General features: G+C 29.7%; 2 protein-coding genes across 7 annotated transcripts; one reads left to right on the forward strand and one right to left on the reverse strand.

Annotated features, from left to right (window-relative positions):
* Positions 1 to 496: 496 nt before the first annotated feature.
* On the reverse strand, positions 497 to 14,531 carry LOC117238747 (protein PF14_0175-like). Of its 5 annotated transcripts, none has more exons than XM_033503906.1 (10): positions 12,370 to 14,530; positions 8,519 to 8,632; positions 8,089 to 8,451; positions 7,601 to 7,870; positions 7,117 to 7,510; positions 6,518 to 6,952; positions 6,331 to 6,429; positions 6,054 to 6,255; positions 4,199 to 5,889; positions 497 to 3,870 (listed from the first exon to the last, which is right to left on the reverse strand). In XM_033503906.1, exons 1-10 carry the CDS (start codon positions 12,637 to 12,639, stop codon positions 3,800 to 3,802), a joined length of 3,909 nt encoding a protein of 1,302 aa, XP_033359797.1. In that variant the 5' UTR covers positions 12,640 to 14,530; the 3' UTR covers positions 497 to 3,799. The 5 variants fall into 5 exon arrangements, with proteins under 5 accessions (XP_033359797.1, XP_033359798.1, XP_033359796.1 ...); XM_033503907.1 differs by lacking the exon at positions 12,370 to 14,530 and adding exons at positions 9,865 to 9,913; positions 10,457 to 10,655 and having other exon boundaries at positions 6,054 to 6,429; XM_033503905.1 differs by having other exon boundaries at positions 6,054 to 6,429; positions 7,601 to 7,867; positions 12,370 to 14,531.
* Positions 14,532 to 14,925: 394 nt separating this feature from the next.
* LOC117238751 (CDP-diacylglycerol--inositol 3-phosphatidyltransferase) lies at positions 14,926 to 16,902 on the forward strand. 2 transcript variants are annotated; one of them, XM_033503920.1, is made up of 5 exons: positions 14,926 to 15,030; positions 15,143 to 15,244; positions 16,001 to 16,289; positions 16,361 to 16,524; positions 16,604 to 16,902. In XM_033503920.1, exons 2-5 carry the CDS (start codon positions 15,199 to 15,201, stop codon positions 16,756 to 16,758), a joined length of 654 nt encoding a protein of 217 aa, XP_033359811.1. In that variant the 5' UTR covers positions 14,926 to 15,030; positions 15,143 to 15,198; the 3' UTR covers positions 16,759 to 16,902. The 2 variants fall into 2 exon arrangements, with proteins under 2 accessions (XP_033359811.1, XP_033359810.1); XM_033503919.1 differs by having other exon boundaries at positions 14,934 to 15,059.
* The last annotated feature ends 2,165 nt before the right edge of the window (positions 16,903 to 19,067 follow it).

The following is a 19,067-nucleotide window of genomic DNA, read 5'->3' on the forward strand; positions in this document are numbered from 1 at the left end:
TTCACGCTGTCTCTTTCTCTCTCTCTCTCTTACTCTCGATCAATTATTAACTTTTATCTGCTTCTTCTTTTTACTTGTTTGAACACTATCAACATGCCCGCGCTGATAATGAAGTTTCATCTCGAGCAGATGTAACCCACGAATACATAAACATTTCTGGAAACTTTCTGTAACCGGAAGCGCATTTGAAAGTTCAACATTCGTGTCGAAGGATTACCTTGAAATTATAATATCTCCAAAAATGTTTCGATTATTCGTCGTGATCGTAATGTAATCACGTTACTTCTGGATACACACAATTGTTTCGGCCTATGAGAACAGTTCTAGCGGAATTACATAGACGGTACTGTCGAAACTTGGCGAAGCAACCAAACTTACAAATAAAATCATTGGAAAATCCCTTTCACATGCACAGTTTCACAAGAATAAATTGGTACACATGCGTTTATACGAACATAACAATTCAAGACGGGAAATAACATCAACTATTTCTGTGTTTTTTTTGTTATTTTTTTTTCTTTTTTTCCATTCGTTAAATTAATTTTACATCTTAGCGACGTTTCAACAGTTTCAACCGAATCTATATCACTGATATAATATAGGCTGAGAACGAGATGTGCAAGAGTAATGCGCTTGATTTTGGAACTTCATTACGTCCAATTAGGATTTTGTGCCCTTTTCGCAGACGAAACACGTACATATTTGCGTTACAGCACAGGCTATTAGTTCATGGATAAATGCAATTAGCCTGTTATTGAACGAAATAAGCAAGCTTTTTTTCCTTTTCATTAATGTTTAAAACGCTTAAATAAGTGAAAACAGAAGAATCATACACTTTACCTGTTTCGTCGATCACTATTAATTTGGTACTTATAAATTCAACAAAGAATATAATATGATACATTATCACCTTGCACGTTGATATTTATACATCTTCGTCTATCTTTTTCTTTTTTGTCATTCGTTATAACACAATTAGTTAAACCGTGTATTCGGTACATAATATCGTTTCGCGGCATAGCTGCCATTCTGCAACGCATACACAATTTATGGTCCTATTTCTCTTCAAGTACTTCTGTGCTAATCTCTGTGAAGCTTAACAGTCTTGGCCATTTGAACCGGTCAATGGCACAGGCTGATACTGCACTCTACTAACTTTAAGGCGATGAAGCACCTGACTTTTGAGTAGTTTCTTGCACGCCGGATAGAAATACCCCGAAGAAACATCATCCACTTAAAGTAAGGATAAAACTATTACCACCTAATCATAATGTGATGTAATGTAATAGGTCTTTCGATTAAAAATGAATTGGTCATAGTACAGTTGAATATAATGATTTATCTAGGCATTCAGGAGCGACTGATCCGTTGCACTAGAAATTTTTCTGCATTTATGAGAGAGAAAAAAAATGAGATATATTGATTTTTATATTGTAAAATGATTGATGATGACGATAAAATGATTCGACTAAAATTCATTGCGAAACTAAATCATAATGCTTTATCGTATGCTTTAGTATTGGTATATTATACTATCAAAAAAGAAAGTATATCAAGCATATCAATGATAACACCCATTGAATGATGTTTTCTTTGAAGTATATTCCAACATGCATTAGTGGTTTTTATATATGTTAAATACTTTTAACTTATTACTCATTCTTGAAAACTGTACCCCCAGCTGTACTGTACTGTTATATTGCGGAACAAAATGAAAAATTTTAACAGAGCTTATATTTTCTGTTTCCATGCGTAATTTTGAGGGTAAAAAAAAAGACAACAACAAAAAATCGCCAATTTTAATTTGTTAATTACGATTAATTTCTGATTAATGATAATGTTAATAATAATAATAATTAATAATAATAATAATAATCTATACAGACAAACACGCTTCCATTCTTTTATATGAAACTTATCTGCGATAATTGATTAGCTTTATCTTTATCTTCGAAAATGATAAGTTTCCACACAATTTATTAATTGGTTATATTTTTGGCTCTAAATACGCGACACTTGCATTCGAATTGAAAATTATGTTTCGTTATATTGATTATCTATCAAAAAGTAAAATATGTTGGAGGTAGGCTTCCTACATAACGAATAGAATCGTTGTGAAAGGAATCGTATTAAGTCCATTTTTCCCGTTTATCTCTTTTTTTTTTTTTTTTTTTTGATTAACTACTCATATAAGCTTTTTTTCTTACTGTAGATCGATAACAACCACAAAGTGTATTAATTACTTTCTTTTTTACCATATTCAGAGGATAACATAATACGATGAAAAATTTTAAAAGAATTCAAAATACAAGTATTCAAAACTAAATTGGACATTAGCTAGTAGAATATTTACATGCACTATACGCATTCACACCGTCATACTTTATGATCACAAGCAAGTAGTTTATTATAATTATTATTACCAATAATTAATAGTTAATTATTCATTAAATAAGCAAGTTTGTGTAAAAATTTAGCGTTTTTTGTTTTGTTTTTTTTTCATTTCGACACATTCGCACTCTTCTCACTGTCTCTATCCAATTCAGGACCTTGAGCACAGCATTGCAAAAAAAATCAGTTTTCATTGTTCTCTCTCTCTCTCTCTTTTCCTTCTTTCAAATTTCTTAAACTATTATCTATTGCGGCTGTAAAAGTAACCACTCCATAAACTTGTAAGTCAATCACACTACTTTTTTTTAAATATTTTACACGTGTTCAAAAACACACATTCACCATTTTTCATTACACTTCACACATCTTTATAGCTTTCTTTACTTTTCTTTAAAGGTTCGTCTTAAATAAAGTACATGTAATCTAGCAACCATTATTTTTACGTTTAACCTTCCTTGAAAACGTTTTCCTTGAAGACTCACTGATGGTTGCAGTAATTCTTGTTTTCAAGGTGTTGTTTCAAGATCATCTCTGCTCGTAATTACATCAAATAATTATTAGTAGTTTAGCAATATTTCCGACGGATGATCTTAATTTGGTATAATTAACATAACAGGCTGCTTTCAACTATTTTTAAACTTTATTACAATGGTCTACGATGTATTTTTTATTTCTTAAAGGCATCAGCATAAACCACCATGTCACAGCACATACAGTTTTTGAATAAACTTGCTTCATCATAATCTTGTTTCAGTTAATTTTTAAACTCCTTAAATAGTTTTTATATTTTTGTTTCAAAGTTGTAACACTTTCGTAGTTGATCCGAAAGGCATTTTACTTTTTGTCGTTTTTTCCCCTCAAAAATTATGAGGCATTTTAAGACTACATGAATTTTCACATTTTACAAGAAAATTGTTTATGTTTTGAAAGAGTGAAATATGTTTTATGCATCACGAACTTATAATTTTCAGTCAAATATTGTATCAGATGTCAATACTGAAACTTAAATATTGTGTTATAACCTTTTCAAAGGTATTTTGCAACTCATTAATGTATGTACAATCAGAACATACACAATTTATAAGTCTTGTTTTTTTCCAGTGATTAATTATTATGTACATTAGTTTTAGAGGCACACCTTGCGCCAGTTGGCTTTACAGAATTATCACTGATGATTTGACTCAAAAATTAGTATAACGTTTATTGGCGATCGAAACTGATAGTTTCTGCGACTTGTTTGATACAGGTTCGATCAATTTGCTTGTATTTAGATATATATTTGGTCTTGCATAGTTCGCAGACTCCTCTGGCTGTTTACAGTTTTATAACGGATAACTTGCAATAGAGGTAATTTTGCAGTACAAAAACATTATTGTTGTTATTTACCCCATATTTCTTAGTGCCCATTTCACTGACCACTGTAGAACTGTATACGACCGCTTGCAGTTACTGGCATTTCCCTCATAACAGCGTCCCATGCTATATTAATGAAGAGAAACAAATTAAAGAATTACGAACTTTTAGATACCATACTGAATGCTAAATAGCGCGTGTGTCTCCAATTTCATATCAAAAATGCTATTAACTGCAGTAAATCAACTATATAAATATTTCAAACATAATTACATTGATCGGCACTTCCGCAAATTCTTACGATTGCCTTCAGCACTCGAGCAATTAACAATAGTTCAAAGATTAATTTATAGAATTCAATATCTTTTTTTAAAATACTACCGATACCGCATTATTTGATCTTTTATTAAAAAGTTGGAGGCAATGTAAAGTCATAAAAGAAAAATATACTTACCTAAGCCAACGAACGAGACGATTTTATCATGATTGTACGTTTGTATATTAACATCTTCTTCAGGAGCTACATAGAGCATAGAAAAATCTTCTTTTGGTTGATGGTGATACTTTTCCATTATTCCTGGTGGAGGTGTGGGTGGTGGTGGCAAACACGTAGGAGGAGGGAATCTTGGAGGATAACCCATGCACGGTAATCGCTGTACCATCACTGGATGCAGAGGTTGTTGAGTTACATGCGTATTTGGAGGTTGCATGAAATTAGGCGTAAATTTATCACATCTCATGTGTTTGTCAAATATTGGAGGATATCTATCGAAATTAGAAGGTGGTTTGTTTATGAGTGGTGGAGCAGAAGGAAATACAGAACTAACGCTTGAAGTCTCTTCGGTTGTCGAATCTTCCGACAATAAAAGTTGTTCGTTAATTTCAAATCCAAATCTAAGTTCCGTAGGTAACTCGCTGTTCTTGGTAATATCTGCTGCAGTTTCATCTAGTAATATAACTGCAGGTCTTGAAGTTTTTTGTTTATTGGATGTTTGTAATTCTGCTTTCTGTGTTTGATCTTTATCCGAAGTGGAACTTTGTTGTTTCGTTTTCTTACATTCGGAATCTTCTTGTTGTTCTTGTTTTGAACTTACAGAGTATACATTTCCCGATTTAACCATTTCATGCTTCTGTTCTTTTAAGATCTTTGTTGATTTTTCGGTTTTTGTCAACTTGATTGCTTCTGATTCAATATTTTGCAGTTCTTGCATTCCTTTCGGATTATTTGTAGTATTAGCTTTTTGCGATTCAACTTCATCATTTGAAACAATCGCTGGATTATTTTTATTTTCACAGTGCGTATTAGAATTTTCAGTATTTTGTGATTTTTTTGCATTTTCATCATGAAAAGTATATCCAACTTTCTTGAAATGTTGATCTTCATGTGATACTTGATTTTGTATATTTTGATTATTTTGAACGTAACTTCCTCCTCCTCTGCGTGTTCGTGGATTATTACACCTCGCATTTACAACAGTGTCTTTATTATTGACACTATTGCAGTTAGGATTGTTGTTATCAGAATCGGGATTACAATTGGTTACAGTATTATTAAGTTTTGATGGCACTGCATTCGTTACTGAAGTCTCGTTTGATGTTGTGATATGATTATTACAGTTCACGGCTTTTGGTTCTTGTTGTGTTAAATTTTGACGCATTTTTTCAATATCTTGTACATATTTAATAACCTGAATATTTTTATTAATAGCTTCTTCTTGAGCCTCTGCCTTGTTTCTCTCCGTTGAATTTTTCATTTTCGTCAAAGTCGGTGATGGTGGTTTTTCGAAACTTAGATTCAAAAGATGATTCGAATGGGTGAAGCTATGTTGCCTTGTTTTCCTATCCGAGTGTTGTAATTCATCTAAACTAGGATAATAATCTTGAGGAATCTTGTCTGGTTCTGAAGGTGTTTTGGGTGGCACACTAGGCCACGAAGATGTACTTAACATGTTTGGAACTATTGCAGACATATTTAACACTGAATTGTGAGTCATATTAATAGTTGCCATACGAGCTATGTCCGCGTAACTTGCTTGCGGCGTTCCGCCCGATGAGGTAGCTATTTTTGATAAATTATGTTTGGACGTATTTGATGTAACTGGTAATGAATGGACAGAATCAGAATCGCTACTGTCTGATTTATCACTGCAAATAATAATTACTTTAATTAGCTAAAATGTCTTCAATAGTGTAAGTTATATAAACTATATGAATAAAATACTTGATTTTTTTTATAAATTTATCCTCTTATAGATATCTTTCAAAGTAACATATATGGAAGAAATTAAAAAGGAAGTTGTATTAATTACCTTGGTGGCATACTGCTTGCTGATTTTCTTCGAAGTTCAGGAGAAAGTGGTGTTCTATATTCATTAGAAAATCCTCTGGAATTTTGGAGATAAGATCCTGACGTTGTTAAATTCTGTGCTCTACTGCCACTGGAACTTCTTCTCTGTTTTTTACTTTTCTTCTTTTTCGTAACTACCAGGAATTCTGTTTCATGTTCAGGCTCTGGATTGATTTTTTTATTGGAGTTTCGACGACTAGCATAATCATCTCCGGTATCATTGCAATATATAGACTGACCTTCTTCCGTTCCCCAAGATCGTCTATCGCCACGACTATCGATAGCTGCGTCCCCTGTGCTTCTTTGTTTCGCACGGCGTAATGCAACATTGATCGTGCCTATTCAAGCGATACAAACAAACTTCATAAACTTTTTGCGTTGTTTTATTATTACTTAAATAACAAGCTCTTATAATCAATTACTTACCATGTTGACTTGATATACTACTGGCACCACTAGAACTGACGCTTTTCTCCGTTGTGAGGTCTTCGAGTTTAGTCTTAGATATTTCTTCAAGGGAATTAGACTTCTGTAATTTGGCAGGTAACTGTTCCCTTTTATTATCTTTCTCTCTACTTCTTGGCTTTGCACCTGAACTAGTTTTTACTCTTACCGGATTACTTGGTTTTCCTTTTTTACTTTTAGATTCTTTATTTTCAATAAAATTAATTAAACTGTCGATATCTTCATTGCGATGTCCTTCAACATTTTCAGCACTGTATACAATAACATTAGGTTCTTGAGTATGCTTTCTTCTAGGCTTTTTCCGTTCCCCATTATAGTTTTGTACTGGATTCCCATTTTCATCCAAGGACTTCTTTTCTCCAGATCCAGTAGTATGCGCTGTATACCTCGAGCCTTCTGTGCAAAATTTATATATTTCAATTTGTTATAAATTGAAAGCTTTTATAAATGTCAATACCACAAAAATGTAATATTTAAAAATTATTAATGATATCTAAGTATTTGCAATGTATGATAATTTTATGATAAATAATATTTTATAATTTTGGTATATCACCTACCCATTGTAATATTTTGTGTTTGTAAGGATGCAGACATCATGGAGCACAAACTTGGAATTACTTTACCCTGACTAGCACTAGAACTATTTGCAGTTCCACCAATACCACATTTCACACTATTGAAAGTTTGAAAAGAAAGGGCTCCAGTTACTTCTGTACCATTAACAGATATTTTTGATTTATCTTGCTTCCCACTATGTTCACGGAGAGAGAAATCTATTGTAGTATCCACAGGAGTTTGAGCTATATCGAAAGGAGTGCGCGATATATATTGAGGTCTACGTGGTTCAATAATTTTCATTTCAATTCCTTCATCATCTTCCGTATCTAAGGAGTGAGGTCTCTGAACCCCACTTATAGTAGATCCCACATTTCTTTCACTAATAGTACCCACCTAAAATAATTAATACAAAGATAAATAAATATAAATAAATAAAACGCACTAAATATATACAATTATTGTATTAATAATATACGAATTTACCTCAGCATCACCTAAATCAATGACCATGTAATCTGATTTATACTCTGGTGGTGGATTATCTGATTCAAGCATTTCATTTGTCCCGTATTTTCCTTTGTTACCTCTTTTCTCACGCACTTCAACTTCACTTTCGCACAAATCCCTTTTGGTATCCTTTTTATCTTTTTCCTTTTCTTCCTTTTTTGTACTACTATATGATGGTTTATCTAAAGATCTGGATTTTTCTTTGTTAGTCCAATCGTATGCTCCTCTTTCTTCACAGAAACCCTTCTTAAAAGGCAAAAAAGGAAAGTATATATTTAATTAAGTAACAACTCAATGTTGTGTTTACATAATATGTTACATAAAACTCACAGCTATATTGTTTTTTACAAATAATTATTTTAAATAAAATTAATGAAAAAATATAGGAAAATTAATTCATAATCACAAATAATCAATTTAATCCAACAATTTTTATAAGCAGTTTTCAATAAATATATATATACCTTTTTGTCAAATAATAAGTCTAAATTAGCCAATGAAGCAAGACTGTGTGATGCATTAACATTCGAAGGTAACGAACCACCTTCTCTTTGTCTTGCAGATACACTAGGTCCTGTATATTTTTTATTCTTTCTTCTATTTCCTCCGTAGGTATGGCTAGATCCAGATGACAAATAAGCAAAACTACTATCAAACTCTGAAGCAATAGGTTGTGCTAAATTTTGCAATGACCCTCCATGTGTTAACCTTTCAGATACAGAGTCTCTTTTATGCCTCCTACGATTTGTCCCAGGTAAACAACGTGAATTGGTTATTATCCTACGACCTTCTTCGGTTTCATCTGCTTCTGCTTCTTGAAGTAGTTCCTAAAATGAATATCATTAAATATGAAAATCATTTTATTTCAAGAAATAAAAATATAACTATGCTTACTTTAAAAAGGCTTGATTTTCCTTCACGATCTTTGGGACATTTATAAGTTATAGCTTCATCCAATAGTGCACGTAATTCACCTTCATTTAATGCAGACAAAGTAGCTGGTTCTTCCTAAAAGATGCAATTAAAAGAAAAATTTTAAAGTTAGTTGTATATTATGAGTACATGTAATGATACCATCATTATACTTTGTATATAGAATTTAAATGAAAGATATCCTTGTAAGAAATTCATAAATAATAAATTAAATATAAATATAAGATGCAACAGAACAGATACAAGTAGATACGCAGATTCAAAACATATTTTTCTTGATCAAGAACTATTATATAAGTTAAAATGAATTTTTGAACAGATTTTCTTTTATAATATAGAAATGACATTAATTTTTTAAAAATAAGTATATAAATTAATAAATTTTGTATCCAATTTAGTTAAAATATACATATTATAAAATATATAATGTTTGGGAACACTTTGTTTGTAACCTATACATGGTCTAGGAACATGTTTGGCAATGTAGATTCAAATATGGAAAGTATGCCAAGAGTTCAATCCAAACTTTAAGCGTAAACCATAAGCGGCAATATATCCAAAGATGTACTAAGAAACTACAGAATATTCTAAATATCTATGACTTGCATAGATTATTTTATTACATTGTGCATTACTGTTATATTATATTATCCACTTTCTGTTGAAACCTAATTTATTACTTTAATTATAACTACGAAATATATAACAATTACGTAGATCAATCTATATTTAATTTAGTGTTTGTAAATAAAAATGTCTATAATTTTATTGTGTTACAATTAATAAATGTTGTATAAAAAAATGCATGTTATTTTACAGTATTTGTATTATTATGTGTTATATTGAACACCATAGTATAAACTAGACCACAAGGCAGATAAGTATAGATAGATTCCAAGAGTGAATTTAAGGTTTCACTTATTGGATTTTATGAAGAAATATACAGACCACATAGAAAAAAGTATATTAGTATAAATGATGTACACTAATGTCACATTTAACAGTACAATCTACACACATCATATACGTACATTACTTTCACTATGTTAATCATATGTATCATAAATCTTATTTCTAATAAACTCTTAAATGTATGGATCATTTATTTATTTATAATCACTAAAACTTTTAATATTTTTGTTAATACATAAGAGCAATACGTTTACTTTTCTTCCTTCCATTTTAAAATGCTTTTAAAATGTTAACCAATCAAAGCATGTAACATTATTATACTAAAATGTACATAACTGTTTATATAACAGGAAAAAAATTATAAATTTATATAATCTTTGATTTGATTTACTTACGAAATACTGCATAAATAATATCATCAGCGAAATATTTTTCACCTGTAGGCTATAAACAAAGTAAAAAATATTGCAAAGAAACGATACATGATGTGTCATTTATTTTTCGTGGTAATTTGACCAACATTACCCTGCGGTAACCTGACTAGCTTCATTCAAAGCAAAATATCTTATCAGAATGGCTGCCCACGTAAAAAAAAAGAAAGGAAAAACTGACTGCAGTCTTTTTTTCTGTATTTGAAACAATACACAGATATCGTCGAAAAGACAAATCGTTTAGTAACAAACTTTCATCAAAAACAAAGAAAGTTAAAAATGATTACGATTCCTCCCAGAATATGCCGTTTTTACAAAGATAACAAAACCTTTGCGAACTTATTGACCGTGAATCGTCATAACACACAATGAAATACTTTGTACGTTTTAGCAGTTAGGTTAATAATAAACTCTTATCATTATTAGCAGAAAAAAGAGGGTAAAAAAGGAGAAAATGTTATCATTCGTTTCGCACTGTTGGGTAATATCCCACGAAAAAAAAAGGAAAAAAAGAGAAAGAACAGATACGTGGTTTCGTGTACGAAACAATACAAACCAATCGTCTTTGAAGATTTCAGAAAGCACTGTTAATGAATACTCGTAAGTCCTTGGAAATGCGAAAAGGATAGCCAATAGCGAGTTTACCTTCGGTCGTAAATTAAAATAGGACACACACCAGGAATTGAAGTTTTGGGCTTGTCCAGAGATCGATAGGGGGTCGCGATTAGCTAATTGAGACACGAGATACCGGGGTGACTTACAGACGAAGGAAAAATCTGCTGGGCAGTGCCGGCACGGAATTTATATTTTTAGAGGGCACCTGGGTCGGCTGCAGTCGTCTCTGCTCCGTCGAACTGCAGTCCCAGCAGTATAACCACCGCTACGTAGAGACCTCGCGCATTTGAGTATACGATAAACCGTAGCCGACGATATGCTATCACTGTTCACAAGAAATATTTATCGGCAGTATCAAAAATACAGTACCGATTTTAAATGCTATTGTGACGAGCGGGCGCGGCGCGCTCTTCTCACCATGGCCGCCGCCATTACACTGAGAACACGGCCATTCCAGGATCGTAACAAGCAAGGGCCCTTTCGTACACCTATCCGTTATTCTTTGTAAATCTATGTATATATACCGTGTACTGTATGCTTAAAAGAGTTGCATGAATTTACATAAAATAATTTATATAAAATTTAAAAAATATATAAAATTTTAAAAATATAGTATACAAAATTATATTAAATTATATATAGACTGATTTATATAGACAGATATGACTGATATAGACAGATTTATATATTTTATGCAGTTTCATATTTTTTTATTAACATAATTGAAAAAATAGAACCTACATAAAAATTTCTTTTTCCCACTAAATGTTATAACAAGTATCTTGCTTTAAATATTTTTTATATTTTTGCATATCATGTGCATTTTATACATTTTTGCACCTCCAAATATCCCATAAATGCATGAATATCTGTAGTCTAGTTATATAATAAAATTAAATTTATATAATAATATAAAATTTACACGATAATATACACATATTCCTTTTCCATTATGCAAATACATATGATAAATATACATGAGTAAATATGTAAATATAAATATATGCACTACTATTGAACATTATAAAAACATACATATTATTTTATTTTTAAAGTTATATCTCATTTTATGAACTAAATTGCATAAAAATTAGTGATATGATTTCAATCATATATTATCTTTTTTTATCCATACATGATTTAGTAAAGTCTTTAATGCAACTCTTTTGATGATAAAATAACAAATATGTATGCTTAAAATATAAACAAACTATAAAGTTTAATCATGATATCATCAATAATGTAATTTATGTCGTTCATATTTTAGGAACACATAGTTGTACATAATTATTTATACATAAATAGTCATACTATTATCAATTTGATTATATTTTTCATATTAATATACTATTTTCTTGTCATAAGATATGGAACATATTTTGTAAAACTTATGAATTTTTTATAGTGTTATACCATAATAATTAATTACAGATACTTCGTAAGCAATTATTGATTACAAACTTTTATATAAGTTGTCCATTGATAACTTTTAATTAAAGTAATTATATCAAATATTTAATTAATTTGAATTAAATGTATAAAGGTTAATATGATTTAGAAATTATAAGATTTAATTTAAAAAATCAACTGTTATAAATACTATGTAGTCATTATAATAAGCAATGAATAACTTGCTGGAAGGTTTATATTATTTCTAGTTTGTATATATAAAATAATACTAGAAGTCAAATTATAAACAAAATATTTTATACTATTTAAATTTAAAATACATTTTTATATATGTATGTGCTACATATTTATTTCTCATACAAATAACTAAAATGATATTATAGTATTACTCATTTCATTAATATGCATCTTGAACAATTTTGGAATCCTTGTATTTTAACTCACCTGTTTACTGTCAGAGGTAATACAAGCCGGTGCACTTGGAGTTGTTGAATCTGAATTAGTGTCAATGTTCGTCGAAACACATTCTGTATTCGTACCCTGGTTACTAACAGTTTCAACACCTACCACTGAATTCTCTATATTATTTCTTTCATTAGAGGTCTCACTATTATTATTTTCAGCAGCTTTGTCAGGTGCTACTGGTTCTTGACGATGTTCTGGCCCTGGGGCCATTTTGATCGAAATTGACAGTGTTGTGTCCACTGCACTCATAGTTTCATCATTTTTCTTTGGTGTTGTTAAGGTCTGAAGACCCGTTTCGTTTGATCACAGACGGCAATTTGAGATTCTCGCATGTCGTATTAGTTAAATTTTTTTCTTGATTTCAGTATTTAGTTTATGAAACTATCACGTCCATGTAAATGAAAGCATTTTACACTATGCCGATGTCACATTAGGTTAAATAATTAATTTAACCATTCCAAATTCAACACTTTTAATTGGATTCAAAAACAATACACGCACAAACAACAATAATTATTTGTGTTCAGATTGTGAGATTCAATTGATGACTTTTCCAATGTGCTCGACTTTACGCGCGTACCATGCGCGCTAGGAAATTGACAAAAATGGCACCGTCCACCATCCAGTGTCGTGACCGTCGATCAATTAGGGAACTGTTGTCTTTCAATTTTTCCTTTATTGCTCTGATATATTTTCAATTAACTCGTATATATTTTCTGTGGATTTACGTTAAATATTAAAAGTATAACTTCCTTCTCGTATTTTAATATCAACGGTTTTATCGTCGTTGAGGTTATTTCAAATCTACTTATCAGTTTCAACTACAGCTGTCGCTTGGTAGAATACGTTATATATGTTCTAACAAAACACGTACTATGTTTGCTGTACGAACTGATAGATAAATATTTATTTTATGTTTAAATCATATATTTATCAAAGAAAGAAATACAAAAGAATGAAAAATTCTTCTTGCACGTTGTTTAATATTGATATATTCATTTGGAATTACTTGTTTCCTTTCCATAAGTAATAAAACATAAAAAATATAAAATTTGCGATATTACCGCCTTTCTCTGATAACAAATAAACTTTCGGTTAGAATTGAAAGTATATTTAAATTACTTAATTCATGCTATAATTATAACAGCAGATGTATATACGTTAGAACGTAAAATATACAATAAAATGAATGGAATGCTTTCTGTGGCACTTATTAGAATTTCACTCGCTGAATAAAAAATAATAATTATTTTTTAATGACATGCCAAATCAGTTCTTGGTGCATTTACAATTGTCTCGAAAGGCGTCAAAGAAAGTCCAATTTTGGAGTTACAAAATGAGGTTGATAATCGTCGTAGTTCGAGGTACTCATAAATTCAAAATGGCCGCTGACGATATTAAAATGCACATTTTTCTTTCAAGTATATGTTGCTTGCAAATCTTTTTTTATGCGAAATGCAATGTTACTGGTAACGTTGTTGCAACCGTGTATGGATGGAAGACGCGAAAATGTATTTGTCCAAAACGACGACACTGTTCCTAGCATCGCTTGTACACATACCAACAAGTATATAGTTTGTACTTGCTATTATTTCGTCGTGCATAAGTCTTGGAAGACACTGAAAAATCACTTTTGAAACATTTCACTGACAACTAAGGAAACGTTGTACAGAGTCACAAGTATCTGATCGGATCATTGAAGCGTATTTCAAAATCGTCGGCGAATTATCGATCGCATAATGTTACTTCTGGCTTATGCACTTTTCCGACGATGGCACTAAAGCGGTACGACAACGATATTTTCTATCGAAAACACTCGATTCTAAAGTAAACCAGAGAATCTCATTAACGAGATTTATTTAAAATACAACATTAATTGTATTCTAGTAAATGGAAAGTAGTCCACTCGAAACTTCATTGCACGATATCCAAAATCCAACCGTACGGTTAATCAGTTTTGCCACTAAAACATTTCACTTGTCTTCACTATCGTTCGATCGATATTATTCTTAGTTAATCACGTTAGGAAAAAAGTGAAGGAAAACTGACGTAAACCTGTACCGACAGTTTTCTCGCGACACAATAAACGATCGCTTTTGCGCAGAGAAACGGCGGACCAGCCGTTTAGCCTCCGAAAATGTCGTCTGGCTTCAGGAGCGTAACTATGTGTCAAGATATCTTTTTTGTAATTAACTTTTTACATTTCTGAGGTAGATTCTATTAGAATGGTATAAAAATAAATTATCTAATATAAATTATTATTCCTTTAAAAGACGATATATTAAGCAATAGTTCACATTTGTTTTAATCTTTGCAATCTAATTGCAATAAAGAAAATTTTGGAACAAAATATAATATTTTTTCTCTAAATGTTGTAGGATTAAATAAGGATCGCATTTTATAAAAGTTGTGTTTTTTTGTTTTGTAATGTAATAAAGTCATATAAATACGGGTGAAAATATTAATAGATACAATACTGTTACTTGTGTGACTGCTATATACGTCACCGGGGATCGATATATCTCGAATCTCGAACCATAATACGATACGATTGTCGATTTTACTAATTCATTGACGTTATAGCTTCTTCTCCTTAATATTCCTTTTTAGAGTAATTCGGATTAAGTTGAAGACGACACGGTGCGTATAAGTAGTGCGATAATTGCAAAGTGCGTAATTCATATAAGCGTAAGAGAGATTTTATTTAATATAGACGAGCGTGGATAACATAAATTTCTACATTCGATTACAGATAACAGGTTCCGTTATTATTTTCCAAAACAGTGTGGGATAATCAGAAGCGGTAAAATGACGGAATCTGAGAATATTTTCTTATTTGTGCCCAACATTATTGGTAAATAAAGGTCCACAATCTAGCGTCCTTATGACAATTTGTGTCTATAATTTTAAATTTTTTGTAGACAAAAATATTGTGTGAATATTTTTGAAAATCAAAATAACTAAAAAAAAAAAAAAGATTAAAACAATATTGATAGTATAACGATAGTTTATGTATAATTTATTATCTAATATTAAACAAAAAAGAATAGATTGGAAATTTAAAAAAAGAATCATACAAAACAGATATTTTTAAATATACAAGTAATATAACACTAAAATTGTATTTTTTTATTCTTATTGATTTTAAACAATAAAATGATTAATTGAACAGAATTTATTTATAATATATTTATACATGCATATTATTTTATGTTTGAATTCGTTTGCTACATTAATGAAATAGAATGATAGCTATGTAATGTATATTCATATATGTTTATCATTTCTGATGAATGGTTATGAAGATTAGCTATCTTTGATACATGCATTACAAATTTAAAAAACTTCTTATTGCTTGCAGTTTAATTGGGAATATGATAAGAAAAAGATCAAAAGCATTGCACTTTATAGACTTCCTATATTGATTCATAGTAATTCAAAGAGAGTAGTTTTTTATATAACCTTTCATTATATATTTCAAATAAAAACATTAGAATTTTATATGTGTATCAATACTATTGAAATTCTAATAAGTTAAAAAAGATATAGAAGTAATATAATTAAGGACAGTAATAATAAATAATGTATATATATATGTATGTATTAACAGGGTATGGCAGAGTGATTTTGGCTATCATATCTTTTTATTTTATGAGAACTAATTATGTTATTGCATCATGGTGTTACATCATTAGTGCACTATTAGATGCAGTGGATGGTCATGCAGCAAGATATTTCAATCAAAGTACCAAATTTGGTGGTATGTTAGATCAGTTAACTGATCGTGTTGGTACCATGTGTCTTTTAGCTACATTGTGTATGTTTTATCCATCATACTCATTCTGGTTTCAATTAAGCATGGCCATTGACATTAGTTGCCATTGGATATATTTGCATACGTAAGAATAAACTTCATTCAAATGTATTATTATATCACCATACAAAAATATAAGAAAATATAATATTATAGATCACTTTTGCAAGGAAAAACAAGTCATAAATTTATTGATATGTCTGAAAATGCGATTATGAGTGTGTATTATACAAATCGTATAGTCCTATTTATTATGTGTGCTGGTAATGAAGCCTATTATGCTGCGCTATATCTCCTTTACTTTACAGAAGGACCTACTTGTAAGTTATTATTTCTTTATGTATATATTTTATTAACACTGTTATAATGAATACTACAAAATGTATGTTCTTATTTCAGTTCTCGGTATAAGTTTATTTAGATTGGTAATGTATCTTTCTGCACCAATAGCATTTGTTAAAACCTGTATTTCATTGTTACATGGATACGTAGCCTGTATTAATTTAAGCATTATTGATCTGAAGGAAAGACAAGAGCGTTTAAAAGTGAATTAAGTTATTGCATTTATTAAGTATTTAGCCAAAATAAAGATGATTTATCTTCCTAAGTTACATAAATATTTATATTATATTTTTATCAATTTATGCAACTGAATGTGCCACATTTGGAATTAAAATCCATGAACTATTTTAACATTAGGTAGATAAATGGTGCTAGTCATTGTTGAATTTCTATTTTAATAACAAGCAAATTGTGAGCATTATATATATGTTATACTTCAGTACAGTTAAACTTTTAAAATATTTAAACAAATATCAATTCAGTAGATCTCATTATATTCTTGTATTTAATAAATGATTTTATAATTTCAAACGATACATAAAACTTAATGATTTTTTTGAAAATCTTTTTGTAGAATAGTATTAAGAGAAGATTAATAAATATACTAGATGTTATTGGGTTTCAAATATTTTAATGTAATATATTAAAAGTATATTTAATATATATTATAATTTCATATTTGTATATCATTTTATACATCGTAGTGTTACATTTTTGCTGTACTTCATAGTTTATTGTATATTGATGTATCTAATCTGATATATAAATCTGATGCAAAAGATGTATAAAATTTAAAGAAAATATTTAATAAATACTTTTGCCCCTTATATAATATTAATATTATCTTTATTGTAGCATAATTGTTAATACAAAATATTATAAGCATATCATATCGATATTATATGTGACTAAAGAACATATATAATGGATCGTATCAGTTTAACATACATAAAAATTAATTATCATTAGATATTTATTGCTACGTATAAACATTTTTTATCACATGCGTCAATTCATCTGTTGCTATAAAGATTTTTACTCACTATAAACATCCTCAAATATTTTTTGAGATTTAGAAAAGACGATTATTTATCACGTTCAAGAATTCATATAAAAGCGATAGGGTATAAAATAAAATAAAAAGTAATATAGAAATTTCTATAATATTGCATCAATCTATGTAATCTACTATATCTACAACAAAATTTATAAAAAGTGAAGCAATACAATATGCAATGTAAATATCATTTGTTGAATGGGATATTTATAACATAGCTATTATTACTATCAGGACGTTCTGCTAAATCATTATAAAAACAACAGATAAATTATACAATGTGACACGTGTTTTTTAATTATAACAAAATTCTGTGAAATATACGCAATATACATATCTATTGTGATGTTCATTAACTTAATGTGGCTAATTGTGCTACCAATTTATAATTATACGGCATTACTTAAATGACAAAATGATCAACTAACCTCAAAAATTTCGTTCTCATTCCCCCGTCATGGCCAGTCATGTTTCGGCGCCATGTTAACACTTCAAACATTCGCGCATGTTGGAAAGTTCAGAAAATTTGTGCGAATTTCTTCTTGTCGTTAAACCTTCTGAAATGAAACTTTCACCAATTACGCTTAATAACATGAACAAAAACGTCTCACTTCGATGATATTTATAGTTTGCACTGCATTGTGATACACGAAACAAAGTACAATATTTATAAAAACAGATGAGAATTCTTCACCGGCTTACTATGGATGATTCGTGACACGACAGCGCCAATGTCGTCAGCTGCCTGTAAAATGGCGGGATTTTACCGGTATTTGAATTTGCGGCTAACCACCGTATTGTGTGCAAGATAATGTTAATTACAAAAGCATACATTATACAGATTAGGTATTCCTATTGTACGAGTTATGGTGACAAACGATAATTTTGCAATTTTCATGTTTCAATTTATATCTTTCGTTAAACCTAATAATGGTGTGGAATATTTCAGATTTTGAGAACGAACATAATCGTTTATAAAAATTATTTAAAGATATCAGCAATTTATATTTATCTAATCGATAAATATCGATACATATAAAAGACATTAACAGATTATAATTTTCATATATGTTTGTATTAAATAAATTAATATTACCTATTATGTTTTAAATATGATGTATTCATGACATGTTGTGTAGTTTAATGTACTCAATTTTTATTTTGTTATGTATTTTGAAGGAATAAAATGTTAAAATATAAGTGGTATATTTTTTAAATATTTATTTTTCAGTTCTTGATTTTTAAAACTTAGTATTTTAAATATTTATTATTTATTATTATCACTATTATTACATAGTTCCAAATTTCAGTACAAAAATATTATGATTAATAGATAATTATACATATATTGGTACATAGCAAGAAGATTATGTATAGAATATGCAAATATTATATTCATTGCATACATTAGTTACTAATTTAAAATTTTCACACAGTAAGAAATAAAAATTTATGATGTTGAGA

Source organism: Bombus vosnesenskii, unplaced genomic scaffold (assembly GCF_011952255.1).
Source record: "Bombus vosnesenskii isolate JDL3184/JDL3185 unplaced genomic scaffold, Bvos_JDL3184-5_v1.1 scf7180000013605, whole genome shotgun sequence".
NCBI lineage: Eukaryota > Metazoa > Arthropoda > Insecta > Hymenoptera > Apidae > Bombus > Bombus vosnesenskii.

Excerpts from the sequence above, each read along its gene's own strand:
- LOC117238751 (XM_033503920.1), top strand. The coding sequence starts at position 15,199 with ATGACGGAATCTGAGAATATTTTCTTATTTGTGCCCAACATTATTG. Across the intron at positions 16,290-16,360 it reads CATTGGATATATTTGCATAC|ATCACTTTTGCAAGGAAAAA; the intron begins GTAAGAATAAAC and ends ATAATATTATAG. Across the intron at positions 16,525-16,603 it reads CTTTACAGAAGGACCTACTT|TTCTCGGTATAAGTTTATTT; the intron begins GTAAGTTATTAT and ends TTCTTATTTCAG.
- LOC117238747 (XM_033503903.1), bottom strand. The coding sequence starts at position 12,639 with ATGAGTGCAGTGGACACAACACTGTCAATTTCGATCAAAATGGCCCCA. Across the intron at positions 6,953-7,116 it reads AACACAAAATATTACAATGG|AAGGCTCGAGGTATACAGCG; the intron begins GTAGGTGATATA and ends AATTTTGCACAG. Across the intron at positions 6,430-6,517 it reads TAGTATATCAAGTCAACATG|GCACGATCAATGTTGCATTA; the intron begins GTAAGTAATTGA and ends TCGCTTGAATAG.